We start from the raw sequence: 27,358 nt of genomic DNA, 5'->3' as shown, positions 1-27,358 counted from the left end.
CAGATGTGTCCTCGGGGTTTAGGGCCCCCAGAGCAGCCTGTCTGATAACAGCCGCAGCCCGCCTGGACTGGAAAGGCTCGGTGCTCCAGCTGGTTGAGGGCTGGCTTTTTACTGCCCAGAAAATACCACCCACGGCTGCACAGTGGGGGGGCATCAGGAGGCTTGCAAATGGAGCAGAAATGGCCGGCCCTGCTTTCCAAGAGAGCTCTCTGGGGTGTCACATAAGGGGTGTGGAGCCTTTTCCTCCCAGACCAGCCTGGGAGGAGCCTGAAATGTCATTGGCGGCTCATTCCCCTGACATTAGTATTTCCCTCCCGAGCACCAAACTATGGAAGTGGCGTTGAGCTCGGCCCCCTTGTTGGCTGTGACCTCAGGCGAGCCCCACCAGCTCTCTGAGCCCGGTTTCTATGAAGAACTCACCACTTTTCCTTAATGATGATAAGACTTGTGTCCTCCGAAGGTGGCAGCAAAGGGACACTTCTGGTGAGGAGGGGAGTGGACGGGGCAGCTCTCCACAGCTCACCTGGGGGGTGGCGCCCCCGTCTACTGCCAGGGCCACACTGACCTAGCATGTTCCTTTAATGCTCTGGCAAGATGTGGACCCTTTGCCCTTTAGCCCAAAGACTGGACCCGGGTGACAACAGAAAGTGAGTGAACGGACCCAGGTCACACAGTGCAGCGCAGACTCTGGACTCACGGGCCCTGTCCTCTGGGAAGGAGTTCGTGAGGAAAGCTGCCCCGCAATGTTCTCAAGCCCACTCCTAGGGACCCCAAGGGTCCCTCTGGGGCACCTCTTTGCAGCTCTGGGTGCAGTGAGAGCACGTCAGCCACAGTGGGACTATTTACACCACCTAAACTCACCGGCACGACCAGTCAGGGCTCTCCTTCTCCCCAAAGAGCTGGCGGTTGAACAAGATCACCGCTGCTTTCCGCCCTGTGCCTACCCGTGAGCCAGACACTCCCGCTCTGGGCACGCACCTAAGAGAAGAGAAGAGAGCCCGTGTACCTGCCAAAAGACAAGTGTGAGAGTGTTCGTAGCGGCAATGTTCATTGTGGAAAAGGCGGAAAGAGGCCAGGGTCCATGGAGAGGAGAGCGGGCAGAGTGCATCGCACCTGCGGAATGGAGCACCCAGCAGCACGCCTGAGTGCCACGGCCACGGCCACAGCGTTGAGTGGGAGCAGCCAGACACGAGAGGCCACCTCGTGTGCTTCCATTTATGGGAAGTTCAAGTACGGGCAAAACTAGTGTAGACGATGGAGGTCAGAGCAGTGGCCACCTGGGCGGGGGCGGGGAGGGGACCTGACGGGAAGATCAGGAAGGGCCCGGGTAGGGGCTGTTCCGTATCTTGGTATAGGTGACGGCCACGAGTGTGAAAATTGATCCAGCTGCGCATGTGAGGTTTGTGCACACTGCAGCCCTCACTGTACATATTCCCTGCCCCAGTGACAAAGACTGTGTATGTGTGTGTGTGTGAGTGTGTGTGTGTCCTTAAGTGAGTCTCCTCAGCTCTCCAAGCCTCCCTTTCCTTGTCTGTCAAATGGGGCGATGAACCTCTTGTAAGTGACTTGCATCAAACGCCAGGCAGAGTTTGGGGGTACGGAAACACAATAGGTCCTCAAGAAATAACTGTTGAAAGTGTTCAAGTTGACCACGTGCACCCAGCAAAAATAATGAACACTCAGTCTCCCTGCCTGACCTCGTCCAGGGCTGCGGGCGGGTGGGGAGACACTGCATGTGCTTGTGCAGGACACGCAGGACAGCCCCGGCGTTCAAGGAGCACGCGTGCTTCCTCCGCTTTGCAATCACTTTTCCTAAAAATCATAAATTCACCACATTTTTCTAATAAATTCCAGTCCTGCCAGGTCATGCTCTGACCCTCCTCCACAGCCATTGCCAACCCAGGGGTGCAGCTCCCCAGCCCACCTCTGCAGCCATGTCTGCTGGACACACAGTCACCCAGGTTTTGCAGGGAGAGAACAGCCAGGCCTTCCCCCCAGCCCCCTCCCTTGCTTCCTTTGGCCCCTCCTTTCTCAAAGGCACCTAGTGGTCGAGCTCATAGTGCCCCATGCCTCTGCTTGGTGAGGGTGCTGCTAGAGGACATAGCAAACCTTTCTGCAAAGCCACCACCTCCCAGGCCCCATCCAGGCAGGGCACTGCCTTAGGGCCCAGGTCATGGGACTAGAGCAGGATACTCACCCCCTTGAGCAGGCCCTTCGGGAGGGAGGGTCGAGGTTGCGTCCCTAACCCGAGTCAGCATGCAGGTTGGGTGTGCTCTGAACTGCTCAACCACAGAAAGCAGGGACAGGGGGTGCCTTGCACCCCTGCGGCCCCACTGGGTAAGGCAATACCTGCTCTCACCCCCAGCCTCCCTCAGGCCCCATGCTGCCTGCCGGCTCTGGGGCCCTGCACCACCCAGGTCCAGAACCAGGGCTAAACAGGTTCACAGGCAGCAGCTGACTCCAGCCCCCGCGGGCAACTCAAGAAGAGACGCCACCTGCACTTGCTGGCCCTGGTGAAGGCTGTAAGGCTGGGGCCCTCTGCATCGCCCGCCGCAGGCTCACACAGTCCAGGACCAGACAGTCCAGGGCCAAACTCCCCTCCTCAGCTGCCACTGGCTGTCACCTAGACAAGTTGCTCCACTGCTTGGACCTCAGCATCCTCGTCTGTCGATGGGGATCCTCAGCCTGACACACAGGCCGCTGCCTGCTGCGTTTCCTCCACCCCTGCCCTGCACCAGGTGCTGCCTCACCTGCTGGCGACTCCCCACTGGACTCACGTGTGGGGGCCAACCCTCACCCCTGGGAGTCAGCCTGGGCCCTGATCTAGACCAAGGCCACGTGCCTCTGTGTTGGAGGGCATCACACCAACAGCAAGCAACCTGCTCCTTCCTGCCAGAAAGGTGCCACACAAGTTTGTTTGTTGTTATTTTTCGTTTTTAATAACTGCTTTTGAAGCCGAGACCGGCACAAAAAGAGTAAAAACAGGAGGGTTTACAATAAGGAAGGCTTTCTGCCAGATTCCCAGGCTCTTCCCCATGACTGTTCCCATGCCTGTGTGCACTCCCGCCCACCCCCCTTTTTTTGCACCATGATTGTGCACCGGCTGGTTTTCGTTTCACCACCGTCTTGCAGCTCTTCTCACGCCAACCGTGCAGGTCGACTTCACGCCCCCCACCCCCCCGCGGGCTCCTGTGATCCCCTGGCAAATGCTCCGTGGCAAACAGTGTTTCCATCCCATTTTCACGGAAATTCGGGCTGCTTCCATGCTGTTGTGAATATCTCTGTGTATTGGTGCAAGCGATTCTGAGGAATAAATTCCTGGAACTGGAATTGCAGAGTTGAAGACCACAAGGCCCCCACAGACCACACATACCGGCTCTCTGCTCCCTGCAGGGCCAGCCCAGAGCTGGCTGGGTGTCCTGTGCTGGCCCCACCCCACTGTCCACCTCCCCCTTCCCTCCAGTCATTTGTTCATTCACTCATTTCTTTAGCATCTTCTCGGCCAGACCTTTGCGCTGGGTGCCAGGGATTCATACAAAGCCTATTCCTTCGTTCAGAAGCTCTTCTTCTGTGAAATCTCCAGGGACAACCCTCCCCCCGACCCCCCATGCACACCTGCTGCAGGGCCCCCACCCCTTCTTGGGCCCCCACGGCAGTTGGTGGATGAAGAGTTTGCATGCATAGAGATGCATGTATGCACCTTCCAAAGAGATCTTGTTCTACCTAGACCTCCAGGGGCAAAAGGAGCCCTCCCTCCATCCCAGCAGACCAGCCCCTGCGCACCCCTGATGGGACCAGGCCTAGTCAGGTTCTGTCCTGGGACCCCGGAGTCGCTGAGAGGCTGGGCAGGCTGAGCTGGCTCTGGGGGTCTAGACGAGGAACAAGAAACAGCAGAAGGGAAACTTGCGGGAGGGTGGGCACAGTGCTGCCCGCAGCTGGAGGATGGAGCTGGCCCGCAGAGGGGCAGGTGCTGAGGGAAAATGCCCCGGAGGGAGGGGGAGACATGCCCTCCCACCCTGAGATGAAGGCCTGGGACATGCCCCTGGGCCCTGACGAGCTCACTTTACTTAAACTGGCTTGAGAGGGGTCTGTAAACAAGCAACCCCAAATCCAACCAACCCCAGCAGAGCCTCTCTCCCATGCTGTGGGCTCCCAGGGTGCAGACAGAGTGTCCCTTTCTGTACCCTCAGCACCCAGTGTGTGCTGGCAGCCGCCTCAGGGCACTTGCCAGGCAGGCTGGCCCCAGGCTGCACCAGGAGCTCCACCAAACCCTGCACCCCTGTGATATCAGGACACTGAAGCCCAGAGGGTCTGTTCAGTTCAGGTCTTCACTGCGAGTCCACTTGTTAATCATCGGACTGAGGCTGCTTCCAACACAGACGGTATCAACTCACATCCTGTGTCCCCTTCACTTGTATCAAGTTTTCTGAAAGCTCCTGTCTGCCCCTCTGGCCTAGGTGTGCACCCCAGATCCCTGTGTCTTATCAGTGGAAAGGTTTGGAGCTGCATGAGTAGCACTTCTGAGAAATGGAGGGAACATCTGAGTGCGGGACAAGGCAAAAGCACTCGCCCTGAAGGACCACATTGTACAACACGATCCTCAGGCCCCCAGGGGCTCTAAGTGGAGCTGCCACCCCCTCGGCCCTTTGCTGGACCCTTGAGGCCATGGAGTGACAAGGAAGAGGCTGAGAGACCAGCCAAGCTCCAGAATGTGCATGGGTCACAGTCCTTCTGCGGTTCTGCAGTGTGGGAATGGGGAACTTGGTGTGTCTCGGGGTGCACATTGTGACTAAGGCTTATACAAGTTAGAAAATAAAAGCTATCACCCAGTGTGACCTTTCACAACCCCACAAAGTCCAGGGAGTTGGGGAGGGAGGGCACACAGGCTGAGGGAAGGGACCAACACCAGTGGGGAGGAGGACACCATGAGAAGTGTGGGGTGCGGTAGGTAGCAGGCATGGATTTGGGGGGTAGGAAACAGAGAGAAGCCTGGAGGAGTGGGCAGAGGGTGGCTGATGGAGGAACAGGGAGGCACAGGGAGCCACCCCAGGGGAGAGGCTGATGCAGTTGGTTCCTTTGCACTGAAAATAGATTTCATGGGGCGTTGGGGGGAGGCAGCAGGGAGGCCGCAGGGTCCAGGGAAGTGATGATAAGGTGCATTACCACAGTGGCCTTGGAGACAGAGGAGGCCACGTTCTCGGGCGTGAAGCTCACTTCCCTTTGGCTCAGGGCCTGATTACAGAGAACTGGAGCCCTGGGCAGGTCCCAGGACCTCAGTGGCCTTCTGCCCACAGGCAGTCATGGAGAGGCAATGAAATGGGGAAGGGCTGGAGGCCTGGAGCAGAGGCCCAGGACAGGCTGCTGCACTCAGAGCCCAAGGGAGAGACAGGCCCCTGGGCTGTTAAACCTGGCCGTTGATTTAGAAAGCGGTAGAAACTTCTCTAACAAGTCACCGGCTGCCCCTCAGGCCTTGCTCTGGAAGGCAGGGCGCTGCTTGTCAGCTCCAGGTAACACAGATCCCATTATCATACAGCCGCAGTCCCCCAGTCTACTTTCCTGTTCCAAAGACAGAAGACAAATGGCCCTGACCATTCTCCTGCAGCTGGTGTCGCAGCAAAGCTGCTCCAGAACCACCGCGCTGCCTCCGCACCTTGTTTATTAGGTACTTGAAGATGTTTCTCTGGGAAAAGGAGGCATCTGGGCTGAGAAATGACTCCTTGTTGAACATGGTCCAACTCCACAGGACCATGTGCAGACACGCACGCTTCCAGTTAAAACCCAGGGCCAGTCAGAGGGCTGGGATGCAGGGAGCAGGGGTGGGGGTCGGTGGGGGGCCGCCACGCCCCCAAAGGAGAAGCCAGCAGCCTGGAGCCAGTCAGCTGCTTGCAGGGGAAGGGGTCCCCGGTCAGCCAGCCCCTCACCAGATGACCAGGAGGTCATCTGGCAAGGGCAGGAGGGGAAGGGCTGCTTAGTGAGAGCAGGCTGGGGCCACTCTACAGGTGGGACGATGCTCGCCACCCAGCAGTGAGGACGCTGAGGCCTGGAGAGCAGCCGTGGGCTCGACACTGGCTACAGCCAGGGGGCCGACAGGGCGCCTCCACCAGAATCCTCCTCTCCTTTCCGGAGGCCACGAGGGCCAGGAGCCTGGCCTCTTCTGGGTGATGCTGATGGGGGATCTTAAAGCCACCCCATACAGGGCAGACCCTCTTTGAGCCTGAGCCTGGTATATCTGGGAACCTCTGTGAAGGTCAGGACCGAAGCTTCGCTGCTATTTCCAAGTCCAGACCACGTAATCAGGGCATAATCCACGCTTTTCATTACCGACGTAGGTCCTAGGCCATCTTTCCAACTAAGGAGAACTCTTGGACGTATGGGCCTTGCACGAGGAGGAGTCAGCAGATCCCAGGCACATGGTCCCTGCTGGCCTGCAGGAGGAAGACCTCCTGCCAAGAGCCAGGCTGGACATTTAGCTGCCTGGACCCTTGTGGGTATCAGACCTCTCCTTTTTCTGGGAGAGGCTGGGAGTGATGGAGCAGTAATAACAGAGCCAGATGTGTGACCTTGGGCAGGGCGGAAGTCGGGGTTTGCACAGGTATTCGCACTTAGCAGCCACAGACCTCAGGGGGACAGGGTGCTTAGCCTCCCTTGCTTCTGCCTCTCATTAGCCAAATAGGGAGAACCAGTTTCAGCCTCCCCAAGGCTCTGGAAAGCCGTGGTCAGACTGGGCATTGGGAACCCCCCCCTCATTCTGGGCCCTGAGTCAGAGCCTGAGTCACAGCTGCTTCTCCCAGTGAGGAAGCCACCTTGGCAGGTGGCTTGAAGGGGTGCCCTCTGGTTACTCAGCGCTCAGCTCTGCGTGGGTGTGGCAGAGCCGAGGGGAGGAGTCCTAGGGACTTACGGTACTGAGGAGCTGGGTCATTAGTTGAGGGAAGTTCAGGCTGCCCACTCAGGACAGCCGAGTGAATTCCAGGGTGCAGAAGCTCCCCTGTACTCCTGAGTGCGTCTCAGAGATCTCTGGAGATGCTTCCGAGAACATGGCGAGTGGGGAGGCCAGCCTTCCTGAGCTCCCCCATCAGCTCATCTCCTGTCACAATTTGCTTCAGGGACCTGAAACGGAAAGATGGGTTCTGGAATTAGCCTGCTGGGCATTTGAGTCCCTGCCCCGCAATGAGCCCACTGTGCCTCCTGGATCCCCCCCCACGCAGGCAAAGGACAGTCACCAAGAACAAACACCCAGCCACTGCAGCTCTCCTCCGTGTCCCTCCTTGGGATGGCCCCCCTTCCTGGGTGCTCCCCCCCCCCCAGCAGCCCACAGTCACCTGAGCTGTAGTTTGACCCTGGTAGGAGGGTGTGCTGCGGGTCTGATTGCCCAGTGGACCGGGTGGCCCAGGAGAGGAGAGCAACAGTAATTGCTGCTTCAGAGAAACAGCCTCCGGCTGATCCAACAGATGGGCCTGCCAGGCCCGAGGCTTCTCCCAAAGGCACCCCCACGCCTGGTCCCATCAGGGTCCCGTGATGGAGGACCGCAGGCTCTTCTCTCCCTGCCCGAGCCAGCTCCCAGCCCTGACAGATTTCCCTGCCACGACGTCTCCCCTGGTACTCGGCTCAGCTTCAACCCATTACTCCTCATTATGCCCCCGAACTGCTCTTGATAAAGCTTCTCCTCCTCCCTGTCCCGGCCCTTCGGAGGTTTGCTACAAGACTCATTTCTCGGCTGAGGGACAGGCCATCAGTCTTCTTAATCTGGCCTCATAAATCAGCCGCCTGGGCGCTCCCGAGCTCCCTGTGGCACCCCCCACAACCCCTGAGAGCTCTGGGCACCTCTCCAGGACAGCACAGAACCCCTAGCCCCTCCGGGAGGGGGCCGTGTGCCCCATCTAGCGCAGTACCGTCCTCCCCGCCCCTCGGCAGGTTGGGCGGGCGCACAGCTGCTCCCGCAGGAGCCGCCCCCCCCCCCACCCCACCCCCCCGCCGGAGCCGCCCCCGCCCAGCCCAGCAGCTGTCGCTCCTGTCAGCAGTGCGTTCTCCCTGAACGGGATGTCTTAAGCTTGCTGGGGCCGGTGGCCCGTGGCGTCCCCCTGCCTGGAGACTGACAGCTCTAGGGCAGAGGGGGAGCAAGGACATTTCTAGGGCCCTACACCAATCTTTAAGGGACGTGACCTTCAGTGTAGGGGTTTGGAGGAGGGAGGAGAGTTAGAAGCATGGGATCCTGGGGTCAGTGACCCCATTTTTAGAAAAAGCCCCAGGATATAGCCCCTTGTTCCAAGCAGAGGCGCAGTAGGACCAACCAGAGTCCAGCGCCAGGCGTGGCACACTGTGGGCGCCCCAGAAGGCTTGCTAGGAGGTGGAGGAGATGTGCTGACTCTGGGGAAGAGAAAGGGGTGTGTGTGTGAGACTTCCTGGTGGGGGCCGGGCCAGACTCCCACCCACCGACCCTGCCCAGAGACCCACTGGCCAGATTACACCTGTTGAGGCTTAGACAGCCATTCGCCTAAAACTGATTTAGCATCCACTCTGTCCTGAGCAGGTGATGGTGAAAATGTGAAGATAATGATGCAAAACTCAGCTCCCGCCTGATGAGGTGTGCAGGCGGGAAGGCTTGCTGGCGGGGATGTTAATCCTGCCCCAGACCGCAGAGACAGGGGATCTTTCCGATAAAGCAGTGGTTCTCACACTGGGCTCCGGAACCCGCAGACCTCCGGGACCTGCTGGAATGTAGACTCTGGGGCTGCAGGGGACTCCGGGGGCGCGGCTCAGCCCCCACCCCCATGTAACAAGCACTCCAGGAGATCTGGGGGAGAAGGGGGGGGGTGCTGCCGAGACATCTGGGGCCCACCACCTGGAATGATCTCCTTTGGGCCAGAGTTTGGGACCTGAGAGCACTTTCCAGGCGCCGGGCCAGGTGTCCAGTCATGCTGCAGGTGGACGGTATGCACCTGGGATAGAGGCTAAGCAGAAAACATTGCTCAAAAAATGTCACATTTAGTATTTTTCCAAAAAGCATTAAAATAGTCACCATGGGAAATACCAGAACCTTGCTGAACATTCTATCCTTTTAGCCCCCCAGGGTCAGACACTCTGAGAACTGCTCTCTCAAGTCCACGTGTGTTCGGATTTCCCCGCACCTCCCTCCTCCCAGAATCGCCTTCCTTCAGGAGTAGCTCACAGGGAGCGGGGGTGGCTGACACCTCCTCGGTGTCAGCGTGGGCTTCAGATGTCTCTATCTTGCTCGTGAAAGACACTTTTACTTGATAAAGATTCCAGGCGGACAAGTCATCTACTTGTGCCATAGTATTTGATGGCACTGCACCCAGACGCCTGGTCTGTGTGCTATGCGGCCCAGGAGTCTGCCTTCCATCCATGCTGTTCCCTGGGAGTCCTCTCGTCTCTTCCCTCTGCTTCTCATAAAATCTGCTCTTCACTCTTCTGTGTCACTGCCATGGGTCCACGCGTGGGGTGTTTTTTCAACCCCTTGCTAGAGATTGATTGTGTGCCCTGAACTGGAATCCATGTCCTCTACCAATTCTGGAAAAGCCTGGGCCGTTTTCTCTCTGAGTGGTGCCGGCTTACCCAGCAAGCTCCGCGCTCCGGTCGTTCCGTTTCCCACGCCTGGAAATTCCGCTGGGTCCTCCCTGGGCTCTCTCTGCTGTGGTCTTTGCTTCTTCGCCCCTGGCCTCAGTTCTTCTTTCTGTAAACATCTCTAACTCACTCGCTTTGACTCTCCTTCCGATCATGCAAACACCTGAAACCTCTGATCTAGCTTTGCGCCCGTGGTTTCTGCCGACCGACTCCTTGGGGGCTGCTTCCTCTAGTGGCTGCCATTTGAGTTGAGGCTGTGAGCCAGCTGGCGGTCTGCAGGGCCCTGGGGGGACCCCGGCTACCAACCCAACAACACTTTAGGTTAGTATCTTGGCTTGGGGTTCTCGGGACCCCCAAGTCTGGGCCACAAGGACAAGTGGAGGTCAGCCTAAGCAAACTCGTTCGCATGGAGGACTCTTCATGCTCACCCACTGCAGAGGCCGGGACAAATGAGCACCTTGCTATCGTTTTTCCGACAGAAGATTGGTTTTTACGGGCCATCTTCCACTCACGGCACAGCTTTGAAGTTCCCAGCTGCAGACGAGGGTCCCGCTTCCTACTCTCAATCTTTTATGAGCTCAGAATAAAATAATGTCTTCAGCTCCCTGAGTCATGATGAAAACCCAGGGTTCTGGGTCACTGTTATGGGCAAAGGCTTCGGTGCAGCCAGAGGTCAGCCTTCGCTTCCTCTTCCGGTGTCCTTGGTTTCTCAGCGATTTCCCTCGGTTTCTTGCAAACTGAGCTGCCCATTGAGTAAAGAAGCATGTGGTAACTGATCCTGCATTTTGGGGTGTTTTGTAACAGAAGAGTGTGTCCCCCACTCCCCATCCACCCCTAGAAGATCTGACTGGAGCACGATAGCTCTTGCTATTCCCCCAAACCATTTCTTCTCCCTTTGGGGCTCACGGCGAGCTTCCATCCCAGCCCTCCTGCAGCTCCGTGTGCCCGTGTCATGGCGTCCTGTCCAGTGGGGCCATTCTGAGGCCAGCCCGCTGAAACCTCCCACACGATCCTCAGAGTGAAGATGGAGGAGCCTCTAATCGCTGCCTCCACTGGAAGCCCCGCATATAACTGTCCCACCATTTAGAATTTACACATGTTATCTTTGCAGAGCTTCATGGGTTTTCATCTGGCCTGGCTCTCAGGAGGCAGAACCACCAGTCGCAGAGCCACAGGGGCCAGCTGGCATTGCCAATGGGGTGATGGTCTGAGAAAGACTCTCCTTTCCTTTCCTGCCCTGTCAGCACCCTGGGCCAGGCCCGGTACAGGCCACTCAGACGTGGCCATGCTCTTGAGGAGTGCCTGGGTATCAAGGACACGGATGCAGACACAGGACAAGAAGATGATGGCTGCAGTGGGCTGAGGACAGGGCTGTGGTGACTCAGGCAATGGCCCATGCTGGTAGAGGTTTGAGGCCCAGCCGCCCTGCAGGGAGAGAAGCAGGGAGGCCTGGCCCTGGGCCTGAGCTGGCGGGACCCCAGGGGCCCTCCCTCCATCCTGGCCTGGGGAAGTTTGTGGGGACACAGGACACGTAGCAGCTAACATTATTCCAGGGGTGTGAGGGAAGTTAGGGGGCGGTCAGAAAGGGGGCTCAAGTGGTGGGGCAGGATTTCAGGTGAGGGAGCGGCCTGGCCTCCCTCCCTTCTCCTAACTGGCCGAACCTGGGCTGCAGATGTACATTGGCGGGGGCCAGGGACCCAGGGAGGAAGCCTTGCTGGGTCCCACACTCACTGTCAGGAGCAGGGGCTGGGAAGCTGGGACCAAGCAGCCCTTCTCCTTGCAACGAGAAGGACGGGCGGGGGGGGAGGCCCTGTGGAGCCTGGGGGGCTGGGAGGCATAGTCCCCTCTATGCCAAGTCACTACCAGTGTGGGGCCCGACTGCATGGGAATGAAGTCGCCAGAAACCCCCAGCCGGCATCTGCACAGCAGACCTGGAAGAGAGGAGGCCAGCATCTGAGGAAGGACAGGTCAAGAGACAGTGCCACCCTGCAGCAGGGTCACCGTGCCCGCAGTGCACCTGCCCTGGTGGGGGAGACAGGGCACACAGGAGGAGTTTGTGCCCCTGAGGCTCCACCAGCTCCTCCCTGTGACAATTCGGATGGAGCCTGCACGGACACCAACCTTGGAAAGTGTAACCTCCGTCACCTGATCATACCCACAGGACAGATTGCGTCTCTGCTTCAGAGACTGGGAAACTGAGGCACAGGAAGAAAAGACGCCCCGAAGCTGACACAGCTCCACCTGTCTGAGCACTCACACCTAGGGAATTGCAGCTGCACAGCTCACCTGCTGGGTGAGGTCCAGGGACTGACTCATGCCTGCCTCAGTTTCCCCACCTGTGAATTAGGAACCATCACCGCCTCCTTGTGTGCTGGCGTCTGGGTGAGGGAGATGTTGCCTGGGCCTCATCAGATGCTTTGCACGTAACAATCCCTGATGACAATTACGGTTGGGCAATTACTGTCAGAATAATAATGCCATTATTTTAATTTTCTTCCATTAAGCACTCTGTGAGTATTTGCTAAATAAGTGATTTTTCCAATATTTCATTACGAAAATTTCAAACACACATCAGAGTCAACAGAATTTGTAGCAAACACCCGTATACTGTAATGGCAGACTTCTACCACTTGTATTTTATAACACTTGTTCTACCCGCATCCACCCATTGGTGCACCTCATATTTTGACATGAGTCCAACCCCCCTGAACAATTTAGCATTTGCTGTTTTCGACATGAAATTTACATAGGATGAAATGCACACATCCTGAAAGTCAGTTGTTGAGTTTGACAAATGCCCGTGCTACACAAGCCCCTCAGAATAAAGGGCCCTACCCTCCTTCCAGAACATTCCTTTCTGCCTCTTTCACTCAGTCTTGCCCCTACTCCCAGGAGGCAAGCACTCTTACGATTGTTCTCCGCCGAGGATGAATCTCGCCTGTTGTAGAATTTTACATAACACAGGATGCAATTTCGTGACACAGCATGGTTTGCTCTTGTGTCAGTTATCTGCGGCTGCGTAAAAAAATTACTCCAAATGCAGGCCGCTTAAAACAACAGCTCTCATGCTTTCACAGTTTCTGTGGGTCAGGAACCCAGACTTGGCTTAACTGGATCCTCGGCCTTGAGGGGTCCCGAGGCTGCAATCGATGTGTCTGCTGAGGCTGCGTCTCACCTCCAGGCTCAGCCGAGGGAGACTTGCTCCCAAGCTCACTCGAGTGGTGTTGGCAGGATCAGCACCTCAGGGGTTGCTGCACAAAGGGCCTCCCCCTCCCACCCGTGTTGTTGGAGGGAGACAGCGTTCAACCCCTTGTCACGTGGGCATCTCCACAGGGCGGCTCACAACAAGGCAGCCGGTTTCCAACAGAGCAAGGGAGTGTGGGGTGGGGGGGGGGGAAGGAGAGGGGCCTGCAGAGTGGGAGCCAGTCTCTCTGTCACCTGCTCTTAGAAGTGACGTCCCGTCTCATCTGCTGTCCATTAGAAGGAGGTTACTAGGTCCAGTGCACCTGGCAGGGGAGGAGACTCTGCAGGGACACAGGGACCCGGAGGCAGGATCCGTGGGAACCATCAGAGAAGCTGCCGACGACAGCTCACGATGAGAAACCATGGCCTGACCACCCTCTCTCCAAATGTGCTTCTGGCTCCAGGAAATGGCCACAGTGACAGACCTAGGTCTCTGTCCCTCAGTGTGGCCTCGATGTGGCCTTGGCTCGGCCTCCTAGGTGGTTGTAGGAGGCCTGGGCCCTGGTCCAAAGCTGCCTGGGGCTCTGAGGTCATGACCTTTGCTCCTCCCACCCTTCCAAGAAGAAGGATCTTATGGGGAACTCCCCATCAGTGGGCATAAGAGTTGGGTGCCCTGGGGTTGTTGGCTCACCCAGCTCTGCTTTAGACTGACAGGTCCTGATGGCACTTTTCCTCCTTTGACTTCACCAGAGAAGGGTGACCTGGACCATGGTCACTCAGTGGGCCGATGGCAGGATGGGCACCCTGTCCTGAGTGGAGACACAGGAGGCGAGTGTTCTTCAAAAAACAGTGCACTACCCCCGTTCAAGGAGAAGAGAGCACAGAATCAGGCCTCCCAACCCACATGGAGGGGACCTGCCCTCCCTCCTGGGGGCTGTGAGCACAAGACCTGGATGGGGGCTTGGCCTGGGAGGTGCTTTCTGTGACTGTCAGTACGAGGGGGCAGTAGTCTGGAGAAATCAGCAGAGGAGCAGAGATGGAAGGAGATGGGGCCAGACAGACAGAGACAGACAGAGAGACAGACAGACGCAGAGAAGGAGGGAGGAAGCGAGCGGCAGGGAAGACTGAAGTTCAAGAACAGGAAGCCAAAGACAATCGCGGTTCGGTTCCCAGTCAGGGCACATGCCTGGGTTGCAAACCGGTTCCTTGCAGGCTAACTACCAGCAGGGGATGCACAAAAAGGCAACCATACATTGATGTTTCTCTCCCTCTCTCCTTCCCCTCTAAAAATAAATAAATAAATAAAATCTTAAAAAAAAAAAAAAAGAACAGGAAGCCAAGAGGCTACTGCGAATGGGCTGAAGTGAAGTGTGTGGACCTTCCTGCCCAGCACTGGCCTCTCCCAGGAGAGCCCAGAGGTCGTCCTTGATGTGCTTACATCTGGCCCTGACAGTGAGGGGGCCCTGGAAGCTGGCAGCCTGTCTCTGAGCCCTGCTGAGGGTGGCAGATGCTGGCTCGAGCCTCCAGACAGCTGCGCAGAGGGGGTCAGACCTGAACATCCCCCCCACCCCACCCCCACAGAAGAGCGCACAGCCTGTGGGCACCACACACCTACCTCACAATGAAGGAGTCAGTGCAACGGGTGTGCAGGGGGCCACTCCCCGCCCCCCCCCCGGGCTCAGAGTGGCACAAAATGCAGCTGCTCTGTTCTCCGGGCTGTCCCCACCCAGGGGTTTGCCTCAGGTGCTGTCTGGGCCTTAGAGGTGGACCCCCGACCTACCGAGCCTGTGGGGTCAGGCCTGGAGCCCTTCTAGACCGCTGGCCCTTGACTCCTTCCTGGCCATGCGTGGCCCTGGCAAGCTTTGGCGAGGGGACTGTGCCACACAGCCACCCCTCCCCACCCTGGGCAGGAACCCCCACCTTTCCCCGGCTCTCCTAGCTCCCACAAACTCTTCAAGGGAAGTTTGGGCTTCTGGAAATAAAATAACTCCGAAAAAACCACGCACCTCCCCTGAGGCTAGGAGGCAAATGTGCGCTAAAAAGAGAAGACAGGGAACGGAAAGGGGAAAAATAAGGGAGACAAAAAAAATCTGTAATAACGTATCCAAGTTGAATCTGGCACCGTGTGGAAGTGAGGAGCTGAGGCGGAAGTGGAGATGGTGCAGCCACTCTGGAAACCGGGGAGCCAGAGGCCCGTGAAGAATGTAGCAGAATGACCCGGTGCACTTCTGGGTACAAAGACCCAAAGAAAGGAAAACCGGGTTTAGACAGACGCGCGGCAGCATCAGTCACAGCGGCCAAAGGCGGAGACAACCAGGCGCCATGAACTGACACACAAGATGTGGCCCATCCGTACAGCGAAGGTCGTCCGGCCCAGAAGGAAGGCAATTCAGACACATGCCATGACACGGATGACCTTGGAAGACATTCTGCTGGTGAACTCAGCCACTCACAAAGGGACAAGCGCCGTGTGATTCTGCTCTTGCGTGGCCCCTGGAGGAGTCAGGGTCAAGGAAAGAGAGTAGAAGGGGCGGTTGCCCAGACCAGGAGTGGGGCGGGGGGCCAGGAGGGGGCAGAGTCACTGCTCGGGGGGCGCAGGGTTTCTGCTTGANCAGCCACTCACAAAGGGACAAGCGCCGTGTGATTCTGCTCTTGCGTGGCCCCTGGAGGAGTCAGGGTCAAGGAAAGAGAGTAGAAGGGGCGGTTGCCCAGACCAGGAGTGGGGCGGGGGGCCAGGAGGGGGCAGAGTCACTGCTCGGGGGGGCGCAGGGTTTCTGCTTGAGAAGGTGGATGGAGGGGCTGGGGGCACAACAATGTGAATGTACTCGATAGCCCTGAACTGCACGCTTCAAATGGTTAAAATGGTAAACTTTAGGTTATGTATATTTCACCACCATTTGGAAAATACATGGCTAATAATGTGAGGGGCTTAGAGTCAGCAGGGGGCAGGGACACCTGGAGCTGCAGGAAGCTTCCACAGAGCTCGATGCCTGAGCTGGGGCCTGAAGGCTGAGGGACGAGTGACCACCGGAACGAGGGCTGGAGCGAGGGGAGGCAGGCAGGCGGCAGGTTGTGCTGGTCGCTGGGTGGGGCCCAGAGCACCCAGGGGCTTGCAGGCCTCCATGCTGGTGCTGAGAGCCAGCCCCAGGGAGCTTCGGAGCAGGGTGGGGCAGGCAGGGCCAGGATCAGATGGTGCTTGACATCAATGTCTCCCGGCCCAGGAGCTGTGAGAATGGATTCCAGGGGATAGGCTGGCAGGGAGACAGCAAAGAGCCTTCCCGAAGGACCAGGACCAGGGCGGGGCGGCCAGGCGAACGAGCAGAGCGCATGTCCGCCTTTGCTGCAGGCGGCCTGGGCAAGTTGCCGCCCCAGATAGGCTTGCCAGATTTAGCAAATAAAAATTTGAATTTCAAATGAACCAAGGATAACTTTGTAGTGTAAGTCCCAAACATTGCATGAGACATACTTACACTAAAAAATTTGTTCGTGGTTTATCTGAAATTCAAATTCCACTGTGTGCCCTATTTTCTCTGCCGGTTCTACTCACAGAGTCACTGATGCCTTTGCATGGCTACCTCCCTCCGTTCTTTAGGCCCCAGCTGAAACGACTCCCCAGCGAGGCCTCCCCTGACCACCTGGTAGAAGGCCCTCCTCCTCCTCTCCCCCACCCCCACCATCATTCCAGTGTCTTCCCCACGCCCCCCCACCCCCGGCCATTGCCTTCCTGGTGCTCCCAGGCCCCGATGCGCCTGCTGTTTATTAGCCATCTGCAGCTCTGAGATGGAGGTTGGTGAACTCAGTGACCTGTCGCTGTTGCATCCTCAGCCCCTGGCCTAGCACATAGTAGGCGCTCAACAAATGTTTATTGGAAGATAAAAGGGATGCCTCCCTGGCAATCAAGAAGGAGAGGGAGAGGCTGTGGGGGCACTGCGCACTTGCTGGGTGTACCCCCCACCTCCTCCCACCAGTGACTCACCCATCTCCAGTGAGGTTCAGGGACAGAGCCCAGCCTGGCCTGCTGGCCGCACCCCCCTCCCTGAGGACCAACCAGCTTCTTGTCCACAGATTCCCTTGACAGCCCTGTTACCGTGGCAACAGCAATCCAAGTTCCCAGCACTGGAAACAGGAGGAGGCCTCTCTCCTGGAACCCACCACTGAGTCAGAGTCTAGTTTTCACTGCAGCCATGATACCGGCTTTGCACAAACACACGTACATTAGTGCCAAACGTCCCCATTTATCTGGTTAAAATTCATGAATTCAGGTCTAAATAAAAAGTGCTGATGGCTAAAGCTTTTCATTTTCTTCAAATGTTCCTGGGTGTTTTTGTTGTTGATGTTGTTTTTGTCTTTTTTAAGTCAGTCACTCTCCTTGGCAGCAACTTGCTTTTAATTCCATTATTAATGAGTCAGGGAGGCGAACACAAAGCAGGTCGGTCCCCCAGGGGCAGGTGACCGCAGCCAGAGAGCTGGGTGCTGGCTCCCCAGCTGTGGAGGGGCCAGTGTGGGCACCAGTCACTCTAGCACCACTTCCCTGTGTGACCCAGAGCAGCCTGTTGGTGTCCGGGGACCATCTCTGGGCCTCTGGCCACACCCCGAAGGGCAGGAGGAGAGCTGCTCTGCCCAAGAACAAAGCCACTGGGAACTTAGCCCACGGCGAGAAACCTCCAGGTTTCGGGGTACACCCTGCACTCCTTCCATCCTGCCAGCAGGCACATAGCAGTTTTCCTTGGCCATTGCAGGTGGGCCACCCACATCTCTGGACCCCAGAGTTCAGGCCTGGCCCATCAGGGCGTGGCGGGTCCTGCGGATTTTGCCAGACTGTCAGGGAAAGAAGCTTTCGTTCACCTGGGGATGGGTGGACAGCCCAGAACCCTGGGCTGCTGGTGGCCACTAGGAGAGGAGGGAGGCAAACGTAGAAGGAAGGAGAGCCAAGAGGTGGGAAGAGACAGTGTCCTGACAGCTGGAGCCCTTGATCCAGCTGCACCTGAAACCAATGCCTCCTCAGAGGTCTTTAGCTACTTAATTCCTTCTTGTTTCTTTCTTCCCTCCCTCCCTCCCTTTTCTCTCTCTGGCTTTCTTTTATTCTTATGCTCCTTTGAGTTGAGTTTTTGTCCTTTGCAGCCAAGAGAGTCCTGATAAGATGCATAATGCGAATTCTGGAAAGAGCACCAAAGATGAGTAGGTCATTATTCCCACGTGACCCTTTCACCCAGGTGCAGTGTCTCAGCTACAGAACCAGAGATGCGAGCCAGGCCCTGCCTCTCCCCAGCCCAGCACTCCCTGGCCCACTCCCCAGCCAGGAGAAGACCCTTCCCTGGGGTGCTGCTCTGGGTCCCACCCTACACCCCAGCCTGGGCATGATGGAGGACCCCACCCCTGGGAGACCCCCACAGCTCCACACCCACCTGCAGAAAAACCAGCACAGTCACACAGAGAAATTCTGAAATAGGCTTCTGGGTTTTTATTCAAAACAACACTGGTGGCGGCTGCCACTTGGTTTCTCTATGCCCGGGCCATCTGGGCCAGCAGGGACCAGTGCCACCAGCAACTAGGAGGGAGGTTCGTTCACACCATAGAAACTGTACAGCGACTGGGAATACGGTAGTCACAGCGGCAGAGCCAGGCCAAGGGCTTCCCGGAGGAGGCAGCCTCTGCCTCCCCCTCAGGCCCCAGCTCACCCCAGCTCCACCAGGAGGAATACGGATTATTGCACAAAGACAAAAAGAGTATGTGTATCTGGGCTAAACAGAAGCTTCTAAGACCCCAAGCCCTTACACAGCGCAGCAAAGGGGGCCAGAGGCGACCCTGGAAACAGAAGGCTCCCCGGGGAGGGCCTGGGGGGAAAGACAGGCAGACGGGCTGGCGCTGTGCACACTTCGTCTTTTGGGGTGCCGCCTGGTGCAGGAGAAGGATGGGCAGGCGATGGTAAGAGGCTTTGGCTGGGGTAGGCCGCAGCCCCAGCTGGTCCTGGGTCCATCTGTGCAGATGCCGTGGTGCCAGCCAGTTGCCACTCTGCAGAGCCCTGCAAACAGAAAGCTTGTGGTGCTCCACCCCAGGGTCCCTGCCTGCCCCAGGGCCAGGCCCGTGGTAAAGTTGTGCTTTTGTGATGGACAGGCTATAGAATCAGGGAGGGCGGAGGGGCCACTCACCCCACCCTATCCGTTTCTGCTGGTCCAGGCCAGCCACTCACAGCCTCGGTGTCCCCAGGGCCTTGGACCAGCACTGGGGCCCTCTGGGAACCACCTCCCGTGACTCCCCAGGCAAAGCTTCTCTCCTCTGGGCTTTGCTGGTCCTGCCCTGCTCTGTCCTGCCCTCTCCCCGTCGCACCTTTGCTCTGGTGAGCCCCTTTGCCTGGATGTCCCTCCCCACATGTCTGCTTGTTTGGGGACCACAGAGTGCAGGGTAAAAGAATGGCTTCCTGTCAGGCACACCCGGGATGTTGTCTAACCAGCCATATATAACCCAGTGACAACAAGGAAATCACCTCCCTGCCCCGTGCACACTGCTCTGGACCACCGTGCATATTAAACAGGGTGTGCCTGGGCCCAGGAAGTGGGAGCTGCTGACAGGCGCCAGACAGTCCCCCTGAACCCAGCCAGGTGAGCCTGAGCCCAGTTAACTTCCTCCACATGGGCTTCCCAGGCCCCACTGCCTGCCCCCAGCCAGGCTGCTGCATACGAGGCCCTCCCTTGAGGGATATACTGACGAAACATGCTGACTAATGTGTGTGCTGCCCCCTCTAACTCAACTGCTTGGAGCCCCCATGGTGCTGGGGAGAGGGTGAGTCAGACAGGCCTCCCTGTGCCCGCTCCTCCCCGAGATGAGCATCCCACAGTGAACCAATCAGCAGAGCAAGGAAGCCTGGCCCAGCAGCTTCAGCCCTGGGCACAGCCTCCCCACCAGGTATGGGGACACCTGGGGCAGAAGGTGATAAGACCCCAGGTCCACCTGCTCCCTGAGAGAAAGGGCCAGGCTGAGCCCTCACCCCGGAGGCTGCCGTCCTAGGAGGGAGCCCAGCACTGGGGCCGAGCGTCTGTATTCTCACCGAGGCCCACCATCTACCATTTGGGGTGAGGAGAGGGAAGCTCTTGAGGTGCAGGGGCAAATCCAGTACTGACTGCTACGCAAGCCCAACTCCACGGTACCACCAGAGGCCCTCGGCCAGGCTCTGCCTCCTGATCCTTACATTCCAAGCACTCAGGTGTTGGCCCACCGGGTCGGGGAGATGGGCAGCCTCTTTGCTGCCAGGGCCCTGAGGGATCCTGGGCTGGCCACTCTGCCTCTTCCCCACCCCCACCCCCAGCTATTGAGAGAAGGGCTCTCCAGCCCACTGAGCTTAAGTCACTCGTTTCCTCCTTCCTTTGCTAGTGTCCAGGCCCCAAGGGTGGCTATGCCAGCCTGGGGGACACCCAGAGCCCATCCAAGCAGCTACCCCCAACTCACGCCACTTGGCAGCCTGGGCCAAAGCCAAGGACTTTAAGGTCAGGGTTTGGGTCAAGGACAGGCCCACCTAAGACCGTCTGAGATCTCGAAGGCCAAGGGCCTGGTTATTGCTGAAGTGCAGGGTGCCCTAAACTCGCAGCAGTTCCCACCCCACCACTCTGCCGCCATGTTCCCAATCTTCTTGACACTGACCTACTCACTTCCAAAAACTCTGCCTTGACTTAATCAATACATTCGCGAAATCGTGGGTTGGGCACACTGCTTTCTTCCTAATAAATACTGGAATAAATGCATAACTCTTCCAAGAAAAAAATGACTGTCTGAATATGTTTGAATAGCATTTCTACATGATCTGGGGGGTGGGGCAGGGTCTCCAGGTGACAGGGTATGAAGGAGCTGAGGAGGGGGGCTGGTCCCAGGCTGCTGCCCCACCCGTGCTCCCACCCAGAGGGTGAAAGGCCATGGCCAGCATAGACCAGGCTGTGCCCTTGACCTACTCAGGGCCTGCTCACCCCCCTCCACTGTCCTCCACCTCCTGCTGCCTTGGCCCTGCCCACAGCAGACAGCACCCTGGGAAGTGCCCACTGGGACAGGGCCCATCCCCGCCGCCCAGCCTTGGGGCTGCTCTCCACCCCATCCCAGCCCTAAGAAAATACAACTATCGACCCAGATTTTGCTAGAGAAACACAACTGGGTGACTAAGAGTTTGTGGATTCTGGGAGGCTACAAAAGACTGTCCACGCAGCTAGATGGCCAGGAACAAGACAAGACACCCTAATACGTGGGGGGGGAGGGGACCTTAGCAGCATCTCTTCTTTAAAGGAAAGAATGCACCCTGAATGACACCTCTTTCTGGGCCTGTCTCCTGGACCACGGGACCCTCGGGGAACGGACAGCCCTCTCCAAGCTACTCCAAACCCAGGGGAGATGCCCCAAAGCAGAAGTGCCTGTGCCCCAGCAGAATCGTCTGCCCCAGGGCAGGTCTGGCCTGGGCCCCAAGCATCAGGTGAAAAGCCCTGTCTGGGCCCCAGCCTCTCCCCAACTTGAGCACTTTCTGAAGTCGTAAACTCTCGGTAAAAAAAATAAATATATATATATGTCTGTCTCTCTCTATATATGCATACGTATATATATACATGTATCTGCATGGGAAGGACCGTGGCCAGGCCACGGCTGGGCCTCAGCCCACCAGCGTGCTCTCAGCAGCCGAGCGCTGGCTGGCCCTGCGCGGTGCCCAGGTTGTGGACCAAGTATTGCTGTCTTCCCCCTGGCTCCTGAGGTAAAGAAGGTGAGACGGGGCAGGTGGCGGCGGCACTGGGCCCCTGCAGCCCTCATCTCTTCCTCTTGCTCGCAGCGTCTTTGGGCTGCAGCTCTCCTGGGGGCTCAGCCAGGCCTGGTGGGTCCTTGCTGCGGTCCGACGCCCAGGAGGGGCTCCGGGCCAGGCCATGGGGCCCGACGGCAGCACGGGGGCGACCGGGGCCAGTGGCCAGGCTGCTGGTGCTGCTGAACCTCCTCGTGGGCGGGAGCCCTGGCGGGGCGGGTGCACAGAGGAGGGAGGTGAGCGAGAGGCTGCTGAGGGTCTCAGAGTGCTCGCTGCCCCCGCCCCCCGCGCCGCCCCGGCCAGCGCACTCCTCGTCCGAGGGGTCCATGGAGTCGTGGTGGGTGCATCCCGGGCTGGTGGAGCCCCCGCTGCTGTGGCTGCGCTGATGCGCGCCCAGCCCACGCCGGCTGTACAGGCCCCGGCCCCGGAGGCTGAGGCGGCGGCGGGCGGTGGGAGACAGGCCAGCCCGGGGGCCGGGGGTGGGTGCGGGCGGCCCCAGGGCGCACCGGGGACTGTCACTCAGCGTCAGGCTGTCCTCTAGCGTGGTCTGCAGGCTGCCTGCCGAGCTGCTGCGGCTGGCCTCCAGAGACGTGTCGCTCCCAGTGGCCTGCAGGGAGACAGGGGATGGGGGCTGCCTGGTGTCCCCCAACCTGCCCCTGCAGCAGCCTGCCCGTGTCAGTGACCGTAGCCCTCCAATCCCTCCCTCAGGACGCCTTCACAGCACACCCAGCGCCCACAGCTTCCCCCTGCCCCTGCCCACGGAGCGCTGGGGGCTCTCACCACCATCACTGCAGCGGCCTCCTCAGGCCTTTCCCCCCACCAGCCCCCCTTCTCTGGTCCTCAGGGGGAAGCCAGGGTCATCCTACTCAAACCCAATCAGACCCTGCCCTCAGGGCCCTGCCCCACCCCTCTGGGACCTCATTTCCCACAGAAGTCCCCCCACCCCACCCCCACCTCCGCTCTGCCTGCTGCCTGGGAAGCTCTGCCCCAGAGACTCCAGGCCCCCCTCAGGCCTTCCCAGCCCTCGGCCTGAACCACTGGCTGGCCCCGCAGGCCCCTTCCTGTGCAGTGTCCTCCCCAGGGTGTGTCCCAGGGAGCAGACAACACTCTCAGTGCACCGATTTCAGCTTTTCACCCCTCCTCTCATATCTCTGAAACACACACACACTACACACACCACACACACACTACACACACCACACACGACCCATAAGCCACAGGGGCAGGGATTCTGCATTCATAGCTGCTGTGGCCTCCAAGCCTAGCACACAGCCTGGCACATTGCTGGGGTCAACAGCCACCAAATGAACAAATGCCCGGAAGAGCCCCGGGCCCCGCCCTGACTCCACCACACTGTGGGATCTGGGGCTCCAGCCACTCCCTGAACCCCGAGGGCCTGCCACCACAGAATGGGGCTCTTGGGTCTGCAGGTTCCTCTGCATGCCCAGGTGGTGAGCCTGCAGGCCAGACCCTCCCATCCCGTAGGCCTCCTCCCCCACCTAGAACTCCAAGCCCCCAACGGATGCCCTGCCGGGAGGGAGCTCTTGGAGTCGGGGAGGTGCCATACCTGCCGGAGGAGGGTGCAGTTGACACTCGGTGACCGCAGGGATGCCCAGGAACCCTGCAGGGCGATCTTGGGGAGGGTCCCTGCACCAGCACCCTTCTCCTGCCCCTTCTGGCTGGCAGACACAGCGGGGTGGAAGAACTCCGCGGGCATGGGCAGGAGTGGGCTCGAAGGTGATTCTGGGGAGGAAGGAGAAGGAGCTGGGAGCAGGCTCAGGCTGGCAGGCAGGGGACCTAACAAGCTGGCTATGATACTATAGGTAAGTCTACCTCTCTGAGCCTCAATGTGAAAGCAAGAGAGGAATGGTGAGCCTGCCCATGTCATTCCTGGGAGGACAAGCACTGGGCAAAGGCACAGCTTTTGAGCCACGTGGACCTCACTCCAGGATTCCTGGGTTCCTACCTCTGTGAAATGGTGACCAGATGCCTCCCCCAAGAGGTGGCAAGGATGAGCAAAGCAGAAGTCATGAGTGCGGCCCGCCAGGGTCTGACGCCCCACAGGGCCCATCTGGAACGGTGGGTGGGATGGGCACTGTGCTGGCCCGGCTGAGCCAACAGAAGGACATTGCTCGGTCTGTCTGGCCCGGGTTGAGGGGCAAGAATGGGGTGAGGGGAAAGGGGAGGCCAGGCCATGGGGACGACCAGGAGCTGCTGTTCACGGTCCCCTCAGTCTGTGCCTTCCAGGGTACAGATGGAATGAAGGAATTGGGGAATATTCCTTCCCAAAGTGGCTGCACAGCTTGACTATCCCCAGGTGCAAAGACTCTGTTCTATGTCATCTTATGATTTAAGGAAAAATAAGCAAATGGTTAACGAAGGGGATGAGGTTTCATTCGATCAGAATGGCTCTTGGCCCTGGCTGGTGTAGCTCAGTGGATTGAGTGCCAGCCTGCTAACCAAAGGGTCACTGGTTCTATTCCCAGACAGAGACTATGCCTGGGTTTTAGGCCAGGTCCCCAGTAGGGGGCACACGAGAGGCAGCCACACATTGACATTTCTCTCCCTCTCTTTCTCCCTTCCTTCCTTTCTCTCTAAAAGTAACATGTTTAAAAAAAAGAACAACAACAACAACAACAACAACTTGTGGGTCAGTCCTGTGCCCTGACTTTTGGTTCAGGAAGTCTGGGGACCTCACACCTCAGCCACTGTGTTCAGTGGGAACACTGTGGGAAATTCCGAAGGCCACTGGTTTTAGGGGAGGTTCTTGGGACAGTCACTGCACCATCAGCTCCCGGAAGGGGCTCAATGCCAAGCCTCCCACACGAGTATGGAGGTGAGCTCAGCGGTCTCTCGTCTGCTGAGCTCATCCCTCTGTCCCCCTCCTCAGCCAGTACCGTGATCACAACCAGATTCCCGTCACCCTCCAAGGGGACCCAAGGTGGAGGTGACCCCTCATGATAAACAGGCCAGCTCCGTCCTCCGTCCTGGTGCCACAGCCCAGCCGCAGGCCCAAGGCACAAGCCCAGGAGGCAAAGGGAACAGACAAAGGATAAACGTCAGGACATTTGCTAAAGAGACACAGCAGACAATGGGCATTCTGTTGTCCAGCATCACCTTGTGTGAGGAGCCCTGGGTGCACACCTCTCAAAGTCAGCTCCAGGGACTTCTGGCCAAGATGGAGGTGTAGGTGGAAACACTGTACCTCCTCGCACAACCAAATTGAAGGACAACAAAGATTTAGAAGCAAAAACACACCCCGAAAGACAGAAAAGTGAACTGTACCAAAGTCCAACAACAATGAACCATTCATCCAGACCAATAAACCAGGTGAAAAAATGGACAGTGAGACAGACCGTGCAATGCAGGGCCCCAGTGCCAGGAAATAAAGCCTAAAAGCACCAATTAAAAAAACTTTCGGGGGTTGAGGTGCTGGGAGAGGCTCCCAGCCTCACAGGAGAGTTCATTGGAGAGACCCCTGGGGTCCTAGAATGTACACAAGCCCACACACCCGGGAACCAGCACCAGAAGGGCCCAAGTTGCTTGTGGGAAGCAGCAGAGGGGACTGAAATCTGAGAGAGCAGGAAAAACACCATTGCCCCTCTCTGACCCGGCCCCCAGTCACCACCCAACCCCTGGGCTGACCCGCCCCTATGAACACCTAAGCTTTACCCCCTCATATGTAACGGGTGTGAATAGACCAAAACATTATGGCTCAAGCAGAACAACAACTCAAAGCCCCAGAGCCAATACTTCTAAGCAACAAAGAGATAGCCAACCTATCAGACGCACAGTTCAAAACACTGGTGATCAGGATGCTCACAGAACTGATTGACTTTAGTCGCAAATTAGAAGAAAAAATGAAGGCTACACTAAGTGAAATGAAGCAAAATGCACAGGGAACCAACAGTGATGGGAAGAAAACTAGGACTCAAGGAGTGGACCAGAAGGAAGAAAGAAACATCCAACCAGAAAAGAATGAAGAAACAAGAATTCAAAAAAATGAGGAGAGGCCTAGGAACCTCCAGGACATCTTGAAACGTTCCAACATCAAAATAATAGGGGTACCAGGAGGGGAAAAGAAACAGCCACGAGTGGAAAACTTATTTGAACAAATAATAAAGGAGAACTTCTCCAGTCTGGCACAGGAAATAGACTTCCGGGAAATCCAGGAAGCTCAGAGAGTGCCAAAGAAGTTGGACCCAAGAAGGAACACACCAAGGCACATCATAATTACATTAGCCAAGATGAAAATGAAGGAGAGAATCCTAGAAGCAGCAAGAGATAAGGGGATAGTCACCTACAAAGGAGTGCCCATCAGACTGTCAGCTGATTTATCAAAAGAGACCTTACAGGCAAGAAGGGGCTGGAAAGAAGTATTCCAAGTCATGAAAGGCAAGGACCTACATCCAAGATTGCTCTATCCAGCAAAGTTTTCATTGAGAATGGAAGGACAGATAAAGTGCTTCTCAGATAAGGTCAAATTCAAGGAGTTCATCATCACCAAGCCCTTATTTATGAAAATGTTAAAGGGACTTATCTAAGAAAAAGAAGATGAAAAATACGAACAGTGAAAGGACAGCAAACTCATAGTTATTAACAACCACACCTAAAACAAAAGCAAACTAAGAGGACAGCTAGATCAGGAGCAGAACCATAGAAATGAAGATCACAAGGAGGGTTAGCAACAGGGGAGTGGGAGGAGGAGAAGAGGGGAGAAGGTACCGAAAATAAGTAGCATAGACGGTAGGTAGAAAATAGACAGGGGAGAGGGCAAGAATAGTATGGGAAATGTAGAAGCTAAAGAACTTGTCACCCTGGCTGGTATAGCTCAGTGGACTGAGCATGGGCCTGCCAACCAGAGGATTGTGGTTTGATTCCCAGTCAGGGCACATGCTTGGGTTGCAGGCCAGTTCCCAGCAGGGGACACATAAGAGGCAACCATACATTGATATTTCTCTCCTTCCCTTCCCCTCTAAAGATAAATAAATAAAATCTAAAACAAAAAAGAACCTGTGACACACGGACATGAACTAAAGGGAGGAATGGCAGGGAGGGCGTGTGCAGGGTGGAGGGGAATGAAGGGGGCAAATGGGACAACTGTAATGGCATAATCAATAAAATACATATTTTTTAAGAAGACTGAGTTGGCTGTACACTAAGCCAGTTTAAGAATGTGGGGAAAAGTCAGCTCCAGAAAACCCCTCAGTAACCTGGCAGCTTTCTCTCTGCTCAGTGATGGAGACTGTGCGCGCCAATCGGTTCTCCTTTTCTCCACCGCTCCCAGGAAGCTCAGCAGGAAGCCTCCCCTAGCCCCGGCTTCTGGTAGGATTTTTATCTCATCTTTGTGTTGTTTGGCTCTGGATCTTTTATCATTGTTACATTGGGCCTGAGATTCCTATCTTTTATTGTCAGTTATTTACCTGTTTCTTTCCTGACTCAGTATAACAGCCTGGGAAGAAATTACTGAGGACAAAACTCAACCAGCTGCCGCTGAAGCAGCCGCCCAAGAACAGGGCTATGGGGAGCAGGTGGAGGCCCACCCCTCACCTTGGCTGCTCTCGTGTTTCAGCCAGGACTGGACAGGGTTGAACGAGATGGTCTCCATCTCACACAGGAAGTTCTCTGGACCCGAGGGCACGGCCGTGCTAGGCAAGGGGAAGAAGCATTCACCTCGGTCCCCGCCATGCCCGGGTTCTGGCGGGTCCAGCTCCTCCTGCAGGAAGAGGGAGGTAGATGGTTTAGGACGGGGCAGAAGGCGCAGGGGCCGAGTCCACCACAGGTGCCTGCAGGCCCCTGACCCACAGTCCTTTGCTTGGGCTGCTCCTGGGG

General features: G+C 57.3%; 1 protein-coding gene across 1 annotated transcript in view; it reads right to left on the bottom strand.

Moving 5' to 3' along the window:
* Positions 1–18,217: 18,217 nt before the first annotated feature.
* Positions 18,218–27,358, bottom strand: part of CACNA1I (calcium voltage-gated channel subunit alpha1 I) — a 94,885-nt gene continuing 85,744 nt past the window's right edge. Inside the window, exons 34-36 of the mRNA XM_037068184.1 lie at positions 27,077–27,242; positions 23,094–23,269; positions 18,218–22,133 (exon numbers count right to left, since the gene is read on the bottom strand). Coding sequence (XP_036924079.1) covers positions 21,537–22,133; positions 23,094–23,269; positions 27,077–27,242 — 939 coding nt within the window. The 3' untranslated portion in view covers positions 18,218–21,536. The remainder of the gene's footprint in view (positions 22,134–23,093; positions 23,270–27,076; positions 27,243–27,358) is intronic.

Source organism: Sturnira hondurensis, unplaced genomic scaffold (assembly GCF_014824575.4).
Source record: "Sturnira hondurensis isolate 20B ecotype Veracruz unplaced genomic scaffold, ASM1482457v3 Scaffold0017436, whole genome shotgun sequence".
In the NCBI taxonomy this organism is placed as follows: Eukaryota; Metazoa; Chordata; class Mammalia; order Chiroptera; family Phyllostomidae; genus Sturnira; species Sturnira hondurensis.
Note: the sequence above shows the minus strand (reverse complement) of the source record. Positions and strands in the feature narration are given on the sequence as shown.